This window comes from Athene noctua, chromosome 1, assembly GCF_965140245.1.
Source record: "Athene noctua chromosome 1, bAthNoc1.hap1.1, whole genome shotgun sequence".
NCBI classification, from domain to species: Eukaryota; Metazoa; Chordata; class Aves; order Strigiformes; family Strigidae; genus Athene; species Athene noctua.
Window position 1 is genome coordinate 135,348,944 of NC_134037.1, and position 12,838 is coordinate 135,361,781.

At 47.6% G+C, this 12,838-nt stretch overlaps 1 protein-coding gene across 3 annotated transcripts in view; it reads left to right on the forward strand.

Moving 5' to 3' along the window:
• The window catches only part of IGSF11 (immunoglobulin superfamily member 11), a 109,318-nt gene extending 96,798 nt beyond the window's left edge, over nucleotides 1–12,520 (forward strand). For 2 of the 3 annotated variants that reach the window (XM_074897444.1, XM_074897453.1), the window contains exons 2-7: nucleotides 5,005–5,168; nucleotides 6,385–6,592; nucleotides 7,389–7,544; nucleotides 8,520–8,642; nucleotides 8,874–9,024; nucleotides 9,690–12,520. In XM_074897444.1, the coding sequence (XP_074753545.1) occupies nucleotides 5,005–5,168; nucleotides 6,385–6,592; nucleotides 7,389–7,544; nucleotides 8,520–8,642; nucleotides 8,874–9,024; nucleotides 9,690–10,140 (1,253 nt within the window). In that variant the 3' untranslated portion in view covers nucleotides 10,141–12,520. The remainder of the gene's footprint in view (nucleotides 1–5,004; nucleotides 5,169–6,384; nucleotides 6,593–7,388; nucleotides 7,545–8,519; nucleotides 8,643–8,873; nucleotides 9,025–9,689) is intronic. The other variant, XM_074897457.1, reaches the window with a different exon arrangement.
• Nucleotides 12,521–12,838: the final 318 nt, after the last annotated feature.

Consider the following 12,838-nt stretch of genomic DNA (forward strand, 5'->3'; position numbering starts at 1 on the left):
TGTAGCTTGGCCTCTGCATATGCAAAGTCCTGCTAGCCCAGCTGTCCATGCCATTCAGTGTCAGGAGGTTGCTGCTAGCAAAGTCAAATGCTGTGACTTACCAACTCTTGGGGGCCCTAGCAAAGTAGAGTGTCCTCCAGAAGGTGAGGCAGGGCAGGAGCTTTACTTTGATGGTATGAATGGCCCTCCAGAGAAACTTCTGTTTTTCTGTGGTCCTAAGCTAAATATGGTGGGGGGAGACCATCTCTGTGCATTATACTGCAACCCAACCAGTGATACCCAGATATCTTGCTGAGCGTGGTTGCCTGTGAAAATCAGGTGCTGGGGATGATGTAGCAGTAGAGGAGGGATGATCTAGCAGTAGAGGAGGACATGCCCTTAGCACAACTTCAGCAGCCTGACCATAGTGATTCCTAAAGGCACAGCCTCTGAGGGCCCTGTGGTCTGTGACCATCTGTCATCAGGGTGACATGGACTGGTGATTGTTCATCAGCTGTTCAAGCTATAATCTGGTTTTTTGATGTGAAGTGATGGTAGTGGAGGTCCTCCTTTCACTCATGGGGCTGTCAGCCAAGGTAATTTGCTGGTCTTGCTGGTGATCTCTGACAGAGAAATGTGGCAATGAGCAGGAGCTGGGAATATTTTCAGTCAACTTAGTATGAATAGGTGTGCTAAGATGTGCCCGTGTTTTTCAGCTTCGCTGCATCTGGTATATTATGAAGCCCCTTGTAGGGCAGCTGGCAAACCTGTTGCAGAATCTGCTTCCTTCCCATACCCATCAGGGAGGCAAATGCTGGTCGCAGGACTGGGCCCTACATGCTTGGGTCACGATGTATGAACTGTCTGCATGGACTCCTTCATGGATGCAGGGGAGGGAGCTGAGTGTGCTACTTGGAAAAGCAGCAGTGAGCCATCAAAAATTAAATCAGAGAGATCTGTTGCCAGAATAATTACTTGGTCCTGGAAATATGAAGAAACTCTAAAAGAGGTTCTGTAGCCAAAACACTGTTCTGCTGGCTGGTTCCCTGATAGGGAACAAAAAAAAAAAGGAGCATCCGTTCTAATTAATGATGGGACCTTGCTTCATCAGGATCAAAGGAGAAAGCCATTTGCTGAATAAAGCTAAGATCAAAGTGTCCTAGGTACAGGAAGGGCCCATTCTCCTTTCTGCTGACTGTGGTGTACCCTGCTCTTCCTCCAGGCACACTGCTTGCAGGGATGCTTAATTACTAAGTAAGGAGCACATACAAAAGGGTGTAATGGCCATTGTAACCCAATTCTAAGAGACAATTTGGTGGTGATCGATTCTTAGTGTCTCTCACAAGTCATTAAACTTCTCTGAGTGCTTAGAAAAGATCTGGACTGTGTACCTTTGCAAAAGGAGACCCTTTACAACATCCTTTACTCGATTTTTCTGACCTCTTATGTGTAATTTGACTTAGTAGACTGGGCTGTATGTGTGTGCATATATCTATATTTGCATTTATATCTACCCACGGGAATTCAAATCCTCATTCCTCAGGCTGCATTGAAAAATCCTTATCCCAATAGATATGCTAAATTTGAAATCTCTTCCTCTCTCTCTCCCCTGCCTCCCTCCTTTTGCATTAATGCAAAGCCACATTTTTGAAGCTCCTAATTTTGAAATGTTTGAATGTGTATCATTTGGCTGACTTTTCCTATTAGGTGTCTTCCTGGGCATACATGTTTATAAATGTATGTGTCTTTGTATGCATCCACCTGTGTTTAGGGACATGAGTACTGGTGTGGAAGGATGCAGTCGTGTAGATACTTGCATAGAGGAGCAAGTGCACATGTAAATGTGTTACATTTTTCTAGTCATCTGAGATACAAAGAAAGATGCTGTAGCTTCTGAAGAGGTTTTTGCTCTTTGAAGATCTTCTTTTGCTTCTTTTGAAGATCTTTGCCCTTTCAGCTGTCTCCCTGGGAGAAGGGTTGTGTTGTAGTAATGCCCCCCCCCCCCCCAGTGCTGTGTTAACACACCAGCCCACCTTCCTGTTCATGGTGGTGGAAGAGGGCTCCTGGCTCTCCTGTTGCCTTGCTTAAACTTACATGTCAGAAGCAGTTGTGTGTATTTTCCCCAGCTGTAGTCCTGCAGGTGCCACTTAGCTTAAAAAAAATGAGTCATTGGCTTTAAGTGCAGCCTGCCTTGTGTGTATCCAGGGCCAAAAAAGCAGCTGACAGGCCCTGGGATGCGTAAGGCAAAAGTTAAGTCTGAGGAGCTGACTTGCCTCTGACAAGACAGAGACAGGACAGCATGGTGTGTATGGGGGGGTGCTCATCTCGCATGTCAGGTTCAAAGCAGATCCCCTCAGCAAGAGAAATGGATGGGGACCTCAGCTATCCCTTAGTGCCCCCCCTCGCTCCTCTGAAACCACTCCATGGCATTCAGATTAAAAGGGATGTTGTGGTGGCTTGAAAGGGGGAGGAGATTTGGGTGCTGTGGGGTACTGGCAGAGCAAAGGGAATATTATGTGTTTTCTTTCCTTTTTTAAATTGTTCATAAGTAGATTGGGAAATTCTCAAATGTATTAAAAATTATTTTTACAGTGAAGAAATTATGCGTGTTCTATTTTAGTGGTTTTATTATTGTGCAGGATGTTTACAATCAACTAACAGTAAATATTAGGATTAGCAAGAGGGTGATTAGGTGTGAAAATCACATCGTCTTGATGACTGATTGATGTAACTAACCCTGCAATGCAAACTGTAAACTCTAACTTTTCCAGTAAATTTTCTTTTAGTGAATATTCACACTTAAGTATTACTTTTTCTGAATGATAAGAATTTGAATGTGTGGTTTTTTTCTTGGAGGGGATAAGGGGTGGGAATGAAGAGCAGATGTTGCTGTAACAAATCACATGAGTAGTTGGGTTTCCTCTCATGGAAAGCATCTCATTAAATCTACACTTAACATGGCAGAAGAGCTTTCTGCACCATGTTGGAAAGAGAGGTTAATCCAATAAATGTCCAAATTATTGTGACTCCCTGCACACATGCATGGTACAAGACTGAATGAGTAGTCATGGCAAGGCAGCCTTCAAATTTAGGCCTGCAGAGAAGATGATCCCTTTTGTCAGAGTCATATTCAGTCAGAGACATCTCCAAAGTTGGCACGAATCACTTTTTAGCTGCTGCCACTGCCTGTCCAGCCATAAGCAAATGAGGAGTCCACAACCGTGCCCAGCTGGTTGACCACAGATGCAACCAGAAAGCAGATGCCTTGTAATAAAGGTGATGCTTATTACTGGCTCTCCAGATTATTTACTTCTGCTTGCTGCTTGACAGCCCTTCATAGGAGATTGATGGATTAAGCTTTCACCAGCTGTTCCTCATCCAGGCACCTAATTCTCTGAGATGTTAGCACCAGAGATGAACTGCTTCTCTAGGAATTTCCAAAATTTTCCATATTTTTAAATATGTTTCAAGCTTGTGAGAAAAGTCAGACTTGTTTTCTTTTTTTTTTTTTTTTTTTTTTTTTTTTTGTTTTTTCTTTTTTTCTTTTTTTTTTTTCCCCTGCAAAGTAAGAAGCTCATGAATTTCACTTAGTAGAGAGACCAAAATGGCATTTTGTCTGATTCTGTTCTGAAGCACTTCTGAGCCTCCCTGAACTACCTGGGGCTTTGGAGGGGAGGAGGAAACAAAAGTCTGGAGAAAGCTGCTGAGGATTTGCAAAGTCCTGGGGTATTGCAGCTCCAGAGCAGTCAGTCCAAACCTGGAAACTCATCATAGGCTGTTCAGGTGCTAGAAACTTTGGATCTGTAGTGTCTGAAGCTCATCACTTCCAGGCTTTGAGCGCCCCATCCCTCCAAATACATAGGCTGGGAAGGATCCCAGCAGACAAGCACGCAGAAGAAAACTCACCTTTTTCTCAGAAATTAGCTTGTTCCTTTTTCTCATAGTTCAGAGAGAAACCTATTCTCACAAAGCATTTCACCTTCAGCAAACCAGTGTCTCTTGGCAGAAAATAGAAATTTTGCTGGCAGCCCTTACTGGAGTCAGCAAGAGAATAGGGTGGTCTGCAGACCACACCTGGGTGCTAGTAATATTCTGATATTGCCTTGGAGCTGGAAAAATCTTGCCTTCTCCTGCAGCAGCCTCCCACATGCTTTGAACAAGAAGATAGTGAGTTGTCATATAGAGAGATGGGTTTTGTAGTCAATATTTTGATTTTGTGGGGAAAAATAGTTTAAAGAATTTCAGTGCTACTCAACATGGTGGCGGCGACTCCTTGATTTGTTTCATTTGACAAGATTTTGGCAGTAGGAATGGAGATATTTCCCAGTGTGGCTTGCAGTATAAAAACTGCAGCCTTCAGCTGCTGTGCTGGGAAGCTGAGGCTTATCAGGCTTTGAGCCCCATCCAGCCTGTGCGGGATGCAAAGAAGTGAATGGTGGAAATGCTGGAAAACAAATGAGATTTGATGAGATTCCATTATTATTAGTTATTTTTCACCAGGTAGATAGAAATACCTGAACTGGAAAAGATATAGATTTTTGACCCTTTAAATTAAAAATAGCACTAAAATGTTTCTGCTCATTCTGGACTTTGTAGAAGTGGGGGGAGCCCTTGGCGAAGACTTTTAGAATGCAGTTTCCTTTTCTGTTTCAGTGATGTTGGGTATCATTAAGATTGATGGGTTTGAAAACATATTTCATTATCTCTTAGACACAGCTTGGCTGCTCTTACAGCTCTTTCCCTGTCGCCAAAACAAAACCTGTTGTTTTCAGAGGCTCTGAAACTAAAGTGCTCTCACTTAAAAGGACCACCTATCTGCATACGCCTGTGAAAAAGGTCTGCATGAGAGCAGCCTGATCTGGTGAGGGAGGAATGTAATTCTTATTAGCCTGAAGTAATCGGTAAGGTACGGTTGTGTAACAGCAGGGTGCTGCTGTCATGACCTGCAAGTGTATGGGGGCATCTGCAGTGCTTGTACTGGGTGTCCTCCTGAAATGCTTCAACTGGGTGTCCTTCTCTTTCCAGGTCTGGTGTATCCTCTGGAGGTGTCAGTCAGTTCAAGGAGCATCCAGGTTGCCCGAGGCCAGACAGCAGTATTGCCCTGCACCTTCACCACTAACGCTGCTCTCACTAACCTTAATGTCATCTGGATGGTCATTCCTCTTTCTAACGCCAACCAGCCCCAACAGGTAGGTCCTCTCTTACTGGAGCCGGTCTTTCTTTGGGGGTTTTCTTTTCATGCTGATCTGGATGTCGACCCTTTACAATTCTGAGTCTCTGGTTGTCCCAGAACGTCATTGTCCCTTTATTGCTGAGCACATCCTCTAGATCTTCCAGGAATTTGACTCTTTCAGAGCTTTGTTAACTGATGCACATTGTGTCCTCGGCTGTATTGGCTGGATGTGTGATTGGGGCAGCTGTACGTGATAATGTATTGCTGCCCTGGGCCTCTGGTGGTTGGTGTGTTCAAAAGAGGACAGGAGATGTAATCCAGGTTTTGGTGTGCTGGCTATGGGATCTGGAGGACCTGGGAGCAGCTGCAGACTTAAACCTGTGAAATCTATGTAAAATGTGCCATCACACATGGTCTCTTGCAGACTCATCTCCCCTTTTACTTTTCTTCTTACTTTTTCACTGTCTGTTGCTTAGGCAAGTCCATTCTCATGAACATTATCAAATGAGAGTCTATCACGGTAGGCACAAGAACCATAACCTGAGATCTGCTGGCCTGGTTTTTGCCCACATACTCTTGACAGCAGAAGAATGCCATTGCTCTGAAATGCTTCTGTCTTGGGTCACACTGTCCCCATCTCATTTGGTATTCAGTTGTGAGAACCTGCACTGAAGAATACGTGCTCCTCAGGGACTTGGTCTGAGTACAGACTGCTATATAAGCCATCTGACTGGTAGAGGCTGTGCAGTTTCATTGCCTGTCATTCAGTTTATCCCAACGATCTTCAGTAAACAGTGTCAAATCACGGTAGGATCTTACTGGCTGAGGCTCAGAATGATACTGTCCACTGGGCTTTCCAGCAAAGTGCTCACTGACCAGCAGAGAGTCTCTGCTTCTCTACATCAATCCTGTTCAGATGGGCAATGACTGTTGCATGAAGCAGGCTTGTATTGCAAATCCAGCTATGCCAGAAGACTCGGGTATCTATCTGGTCTGTTACCTTTGTGAACAATTTTATTGACATAAAACAGGCTACGAAGTGTGTTCCTCTTTAAGAGAAAACACCTCTGCTAGGGTGGGTCTGCCTGGGACCTCTGTATATTGATGTCTGGTTATTTAGAAATACTTTAGGAACTGGTCCTTTCTGCTTTGGAAGCCCATGTTTTGCTTGCTGTTCTTCCTCCTTGCTCAGCTCCTGCAAAGTGTTGTTTGAGCCTTCCTTTCTTTTCCAGGTTATTCTCTACCAAGGGGGTCAGATCTTTGGTGGCGCACCCCAGTTCTACGGGCGAGTGGGGTTTGCTGTGACAATGCCAACCACCAGTGCCTCCATCTTCATCAACAACACTCAGCTATCGGATACTGGCACATACCAGTGTTTGGTCAACAATCTTCCCGACCGAGGTGTCAGGAATATTGGAGTCATTGGACTTACTGTCTTGGGTGTGTTTATCGGTATTATGGGGGGAGAGGGGAGGAACAGGGCCAAGGGGATCCTCTGTGCTTAACAGTGTATCACAGAAGAGCAATATGGTAGTGTATGCATTGGAGCCCACAGGCATCCTGTGGTGAGGGATGGGCTGCCTTGCGGGTACCATGAGAGTTTGCAGGGCACGTAGCCTTCATATGCAGGCAGCATATAATGGAGTTTTAAAATATGGTGGAGAGAAAGCTTTTGTGGCAGCATTGTGATGTGGAGTTGCAAAGAAGCATGAATAAAGTATGAGGACATCCCAGAGAGCTGACGGGACTGTAAGAGTTTTATGCATAGCAACAGGAGAATGACTTTAGATCTTTGCTTCCTTTTCATGAAAGAAATTAGTACTGGATGCTCCCTGGGATATTAAATACTCCAGAGTGTGTGCCATTATAGGGAAATGAAAGCAAAACCCAACCACAGCAAATTCTGTCGGCAGCTTTGCTAGTTCTCACCACCCTTGCTGTCTCAAAGAAAGAAATGTTCACCTTCTTTTTCTCTAGGGAGGGATTTAAGACATGTGGGTCCTGTGAAAATCAGCAGTAGTCTGTAACCTTGTTGGGCTGGTGGGTCAGGAATATTTGTGAATTATCACCCCCCTGAAAACTTAATAGGTTCTTGTCTGCTACCTCCCTCTTGTCCCCTTGTCAGCTCATGCCAACATCCTTGCTTTCCTCAGCAGCGCATGTCCAGAAAGAGCCTGCACTCCACCGTTTGGTCATATTTCCTGATTTGCTGTCACTTTCCCCTCTTCTCTTGCAGTTCCTCCTTCTGCCCCGCTTTGCAGAATCCAGGGGTCCCTGGACGTGGGCAGTGATATCACACTGACCTGCAGCTCGGAAGAAGGCATCCCCCGGCCAACATACCTCTGGGAGAAACTGGACAATGTTCCCAAGTTGCCTCCAACTGCCACACAAGGTGCTCGTTCTGTAGATTATCCTCTTATTTCCCAGGTGGCAGCCTGGACTTTCCTTTGTCTAAGCCACCAGAGATGGCATGGCTCATTAAGTGTCTGCCATCACTTGCATGGTGACTTTATTGGAACAAAGATTCCTAGAGGTGGACTAGGTACCCTCCAGTGGCCACTTAAATTTTCATGTTTTGTTGGTATAGAAACATGTTGCCCATTGAGGAACAAGGGTCTGGTTGAATGGGAGAGAGAGAATGTGGTTGCCAGATGTTGGCATGTGGCTGGAGATTTCACCTGCATTTTGAATGAAAGGCTCATAGATTGGAAACTGGGAGAAGGGAGGCAGAATCATCCCAGGAAAATACTGCCAGCTTTTGACACTGAGATTACTGTTCTTCAATAAGTTACTGGCAGTGCTGCCTTTCAAATATGTGTAAATGCAAGGCTCTGATCAGACTGGGTATTGCCTAGCCCCAAGTCCCATCCATAAGATTTCTTAGCCTAGGTGTCCTGGTCAGTGAATGATTTTAGCCCTGTATCTTGCTGTATTTTAAGAATATGCAAAACAGTTTTATATAATTCAGGAATGAAGCAGAGCAAGAGACGGGGAGCCCAGGAATGGGAGAGCAGGGGTTCTGCAGGGCAGGATTGAATTTAGCAAGTAGATCTGGTATAGGTAATTGCACATCTCTTCTTTCCTCCATTTTCTCACACAATGCTGAGAGTTCCAAGCTTTCATTTGCAGAAATTCATCTATATGAAGAAAAAGAAACATCTAGTGTAAGCTCCTTAAGACCTAATCTTGTCTGTGTGTGTGTCTCTCTGTGTGTGTGCACACACCATGCTTCCATCTCAAGGTTATTTCCTAATTTATTTCTCTCTTAAGAGTCTCACACCAAAATTCTCTATTTGCTGGCTTTGCCTTTTCATGGTTTACCTCAAGGGGGGGGAGGGATTTAAATCCTTCTTTTCTCTCTGACTAGACCAAGTCCAGGGCACTGTCACTCTTCGAAATATCAGCACTGTGTCCTCAGGTCTTTACCAATGTGTGGCTTCAAATGCCATTGGAACCAGCACTTGCCTTCTGGACCTGCAAGTCATTGCACGTAAGTATTTTGCCAAGGGAGGCTTGGCCACCTGCTTCTGTCTTGTGACAGCAAAGTGTGTAACCATGTTTGCTGTGAGCCACCATGTGCCTCTCTGTCAGAAGACCGTTGTGCCCTGGAATGGGGGTGTTGCCTTTCTCCCCTCCCAAGCCATGGTAGCTTCAAATGGTCATGGACAGCCACAGTCCAGCCCTGATTTCTTTTCTGTTCTCTGTTCAATCACCCCCACAGCCCACCCGCGGAGTATTGGCCTGATTGCAGGAGCAGTGGCCACAGGTGCTGTTGTGCTTGTTGTTTGCATTGTGTTGGTGGCCGTGGCACTGTTTTACTGGAAAAATAAACACAAAGAAGAAGAAGAGGAGGAGATTCCCAATGAGATAAGGTAAGGGTCAGGGAAAGATGGTGGCAGGGGACCTCTGGTCACCCATCAAAAGCAGGGGCTGGCACAAAGGCAATCAGAAATCTCACTCTTGCTAATCCTGAGTGTGTTCCCCTGGGCCAGTGGAAGATGTCCATATATGACCAAAAAATAGAGGGAGCAAATGAAGAATGGTAATGACAGATTTTGTTTTCAGTATTGCCTTTATTGAGAGCTTTGACTCGACGTTGTTAGTTCCATAGGAGAGTGATGTGGTGGGGATCCTGGCCCACAATACCAGACAGTGATAGCTGAAAAGCTCTTGGAGAGAAAAACTGTGATCTTCTCTGGTGTTACAGCCACACTGCTTCCCTCTGGTAGCTTCCTGCAGCTGCCCTGAGGATCAGCTTCATTGGTTGTACAGTCATATTGACTGCCTGTGAGCTACCAGTGGCTGTGACACTGGTTTTGTCATCCTAGACACATGAGCATGGGTCATTTTCCTCAGAGGTTGGCACACAGAGCAATTAATATGCACAGAGGTGGGTCCTGCAAGGAGCAGTATTGGTTCACATTGGGGCTGTCCTTCACCTTGAATTGGTGGTGTTGACCCAAACAGGGTGTGGCAGGGGGTTGTTGGGCAAGTGGGGTGGCATCTTTGGTGTGCCCTCACATCCTCTCCTTCCCAGGGAGGATGACCTGCCGCCCAAATGCTCCTCCGCAGCAAAGACATTCCACGCCGATGCGTCCTCATCGGAGAACGACACCCTCACCTCCTCCAACACCTACAACAGCCGCTACTGGAATGACCCCAAAGCCAACCACGCCACAGACTCCTTCACCCGCTTCAGCAACAGCAACGACGCCCACCAGCCCCCCTTCTCCCGCTCGGGGAGCACAAGCACCCGACCCGTCTATGCCAATGGTGGCCACCCATCGCCGGCTCCCCCTAAGACGCTGGTGGTGACAGCCAGCACAGCGCCGTCCCCTCAGGAGGTGATCCGGAGCAACGGCTCGGTCAGCAGGAAGCCGCGGCTGCCGCACACTCGCTCCTACGCCATCAGCCAGGCCACACTGGAGCGGATCGGGGCTGTCCCCGTCATGGTGCCCGCCCAGAGCAGGGCCGGCTCCCTGGTGTAGGGCCATGCTGGTGGCCGAGAGCCGAGCACGGGGCCTCTTGTACCTGGTGGGGCAAAGAGACCCTATACTCCTTCCTGAAAGGCTGCAAGGCAGTGGGGAGGATACACACTCGCCTCTCCCCCCTGCCCTCCCCTCCTGAGGCCGCTGCTGGCTGGTGGGACGGCCCCAGCCATGCCGCATCGCCCGGAGCTGTCGGGGCTCCTCACGCCGCTGGACACTGCGGATGTGCCAAGGCTGGGGGACGTTGGGATGTGCTGCCCTGCTGCAGGGCCCCAGCCGGGACGTCTGCCTGGCCTTGACCTCGGGAGGACTTTTCTTTAGTTTCCTGTTGGTTTTGTTGGGGGTCGATTCCATCCATTTGGGTCTTTCAGGGAGGTTTGGGGAGATATATATATATATATTTTTTTTTTTTTTTCTGTTGTTGCTGGTTTATTTCCAAGAGGACGACAGCCTGCGTTGGGGCAGGGAGGGCTGAGCAGGGAGGGGTGCTGAGGCAGGGTGTGCCTCAACACGGGTGGCCCCAGCCCTCTCCCCGTGGCCCTGGCCCCACTGTGGGATGAAGGAGGGCAGTGCAGCAGGGCCGGGTGTGAGGAGGAACGGGCCAGGCTGGAGGGGAGAGACAGGCACAGCCACCAGCCTGGCCAAGGGGATGGCTATGTGAGGGCACGGACTGGGGAACGTTTGTCTTTATTTTTTTGCAGTTCTTCCCCCACCCCAACACGCACACAAACACACACACACACAGACGCGCACAGGTTCTCCTCAGACTAGGTGTTTTTCCTGCTTTAGCCCGGAGTGCTGCCAGAGCCCTGTTCATGGCTGTGGAGGATAGAGCAATCTCAGCCTCTTTCCCCAGTACACTCCATGCAGGGTGCTGCTGTAGGGCTTGTGGCTTTCTTTTTTTGGGTATCGCTGAGTTTATTCAGGAGGCAGAGAGGATCAGGATGGCGTGGCAGAGCAGCAGGCAGGTCCAGAGATATCTGCTGCCCCTGGGCTGCTCTGGTTCAGAGCAAGTGGCTTCAAACCCCACAGCTTTGGTGTTTGCATGCTGGGTTTTCCTTATCGGGCTATCCAGGGCTGATCGGAATGGCAGTGCACGTGTTGTGCTTGGGGCCCTTACACGGAGGCATCACGGTTTTCATTAGCACTCTCCCACACGCACAGACTTCCCAGATACCAACAGGATTAATTTCCAAATCCCTTTCCTTAGAAAGAGTGAAAGCATGGGCTTAATCGAGAGGGTAACCCTGTGGAAGCCCACGTGCTATCTCTCTGCCTTCCCTACTTCCCTCCACATCCCAGGGCCAGGTACTGGTGGCATCTGCCAGTGGCTCTGCCATCTCCTTGCAGCCAGGGAGGTGGTTGTGACTGGCACCTATCCTTTTTCTATTGCAACTAAATAGCCTTAATCAAAGCCAAGAGTTGAAACTGCTGAAGGAACCTGGTGCCATTTGGAGGGCTGGACTGAGGGCTGGGACTTACCCTCCTCGAGAGCACTGGCTCAAAGGGGCCACGCCTGGATAAGTATCTTGGCCCTCCTGCATAACACCAAATGCACATGTAAAGGCAGTGGTCATCTCCAAAAGCACCAAAGTCCTCCCAGGTCTGCTCTTGGAAAAGCAATGTGGGGAGTCACAGGTGACTTTGCGTAGCTCTCACATTGGAAAAAGAGTCTGTTTAAGGCAACAGACTCTTCCTCATCCCCACTTTCCTTGTCCCAGCACGGCTTTACTTTCCCTAGCAGTGCACAAACCTTGGGCAGGACCTTCTGCCTAAGCGGTACCTTTCAAATGCAAGCACAGACTCTGAGGAAGAGAGGGGAGAGGTGAGGGCTGGGTTCCCACATGGGCACACTGGTTTTTTGGGAGGTTGGGGGCTCCCAGGCAGCACTAGATTTGAAGCTTGGCTGAGATTTTGTGCCTTCTTTGCTTAAATAGAAAAAAGAAGAAAAAGGAGAAGATAAAATCCAACCTCCTTCCTTCCCCCTCTACACAACCTCATCCAGAATGGGTGCAAAACCCCACGGCGGTGCAGGCAGGTGGTTGCTCTGTGTGTGTACATGCACATTTCACTGGAACAGTCTTCTTTCCTGCCTGTCTGGTCGCTTTGCTGCTGGGTGGTAGGATTGACAGGGGAAGAAGAGTGGCTTTAGAAACCCTAATGTGGGAGGAAAAAGAAAAAAAACAATCAAAGAGAAGCCCAGGCACGTTCTCTCTTCTTTTGTAATAACCCCTGTGTGACATTTACAGGAACACTGCCCTCAGCAGGCCCCCTCCTCTACTGGGAAAGCTCTTCTGGTTCCTACCCTCCATGAGACTGTTTGCTCCTCTTTCTTTGTTCTTTCTAATTGTCTAAAATTCAATAAAACTTTATTCATATAAAAAAAAGGACTTCTTATTGCCTGCTGCTGCTTTTTTCTCCCCACTACCTAATTCTGTAACTACAATGAATTTGGCTGTTAATACTCATCGTTGATATGACTGGCAGTAAGCAGTGACCGTGCAACTAAGACCTGCATGTTATCAGGCCAGGCAGTTTCGTAGTGAACCCTGGTACTACTGCCTTGTTTTTCTCATTCATAATAGTCTGACACATTGCCCTTGAAGGTACAGTCTCCCAGGCTTGCAAAGTTTCTACTTCTCAAGACAAAGGTGAGGGGGTTTTTCTGTCATTTGGCAGGGGAGATCCTTTGCTGCTT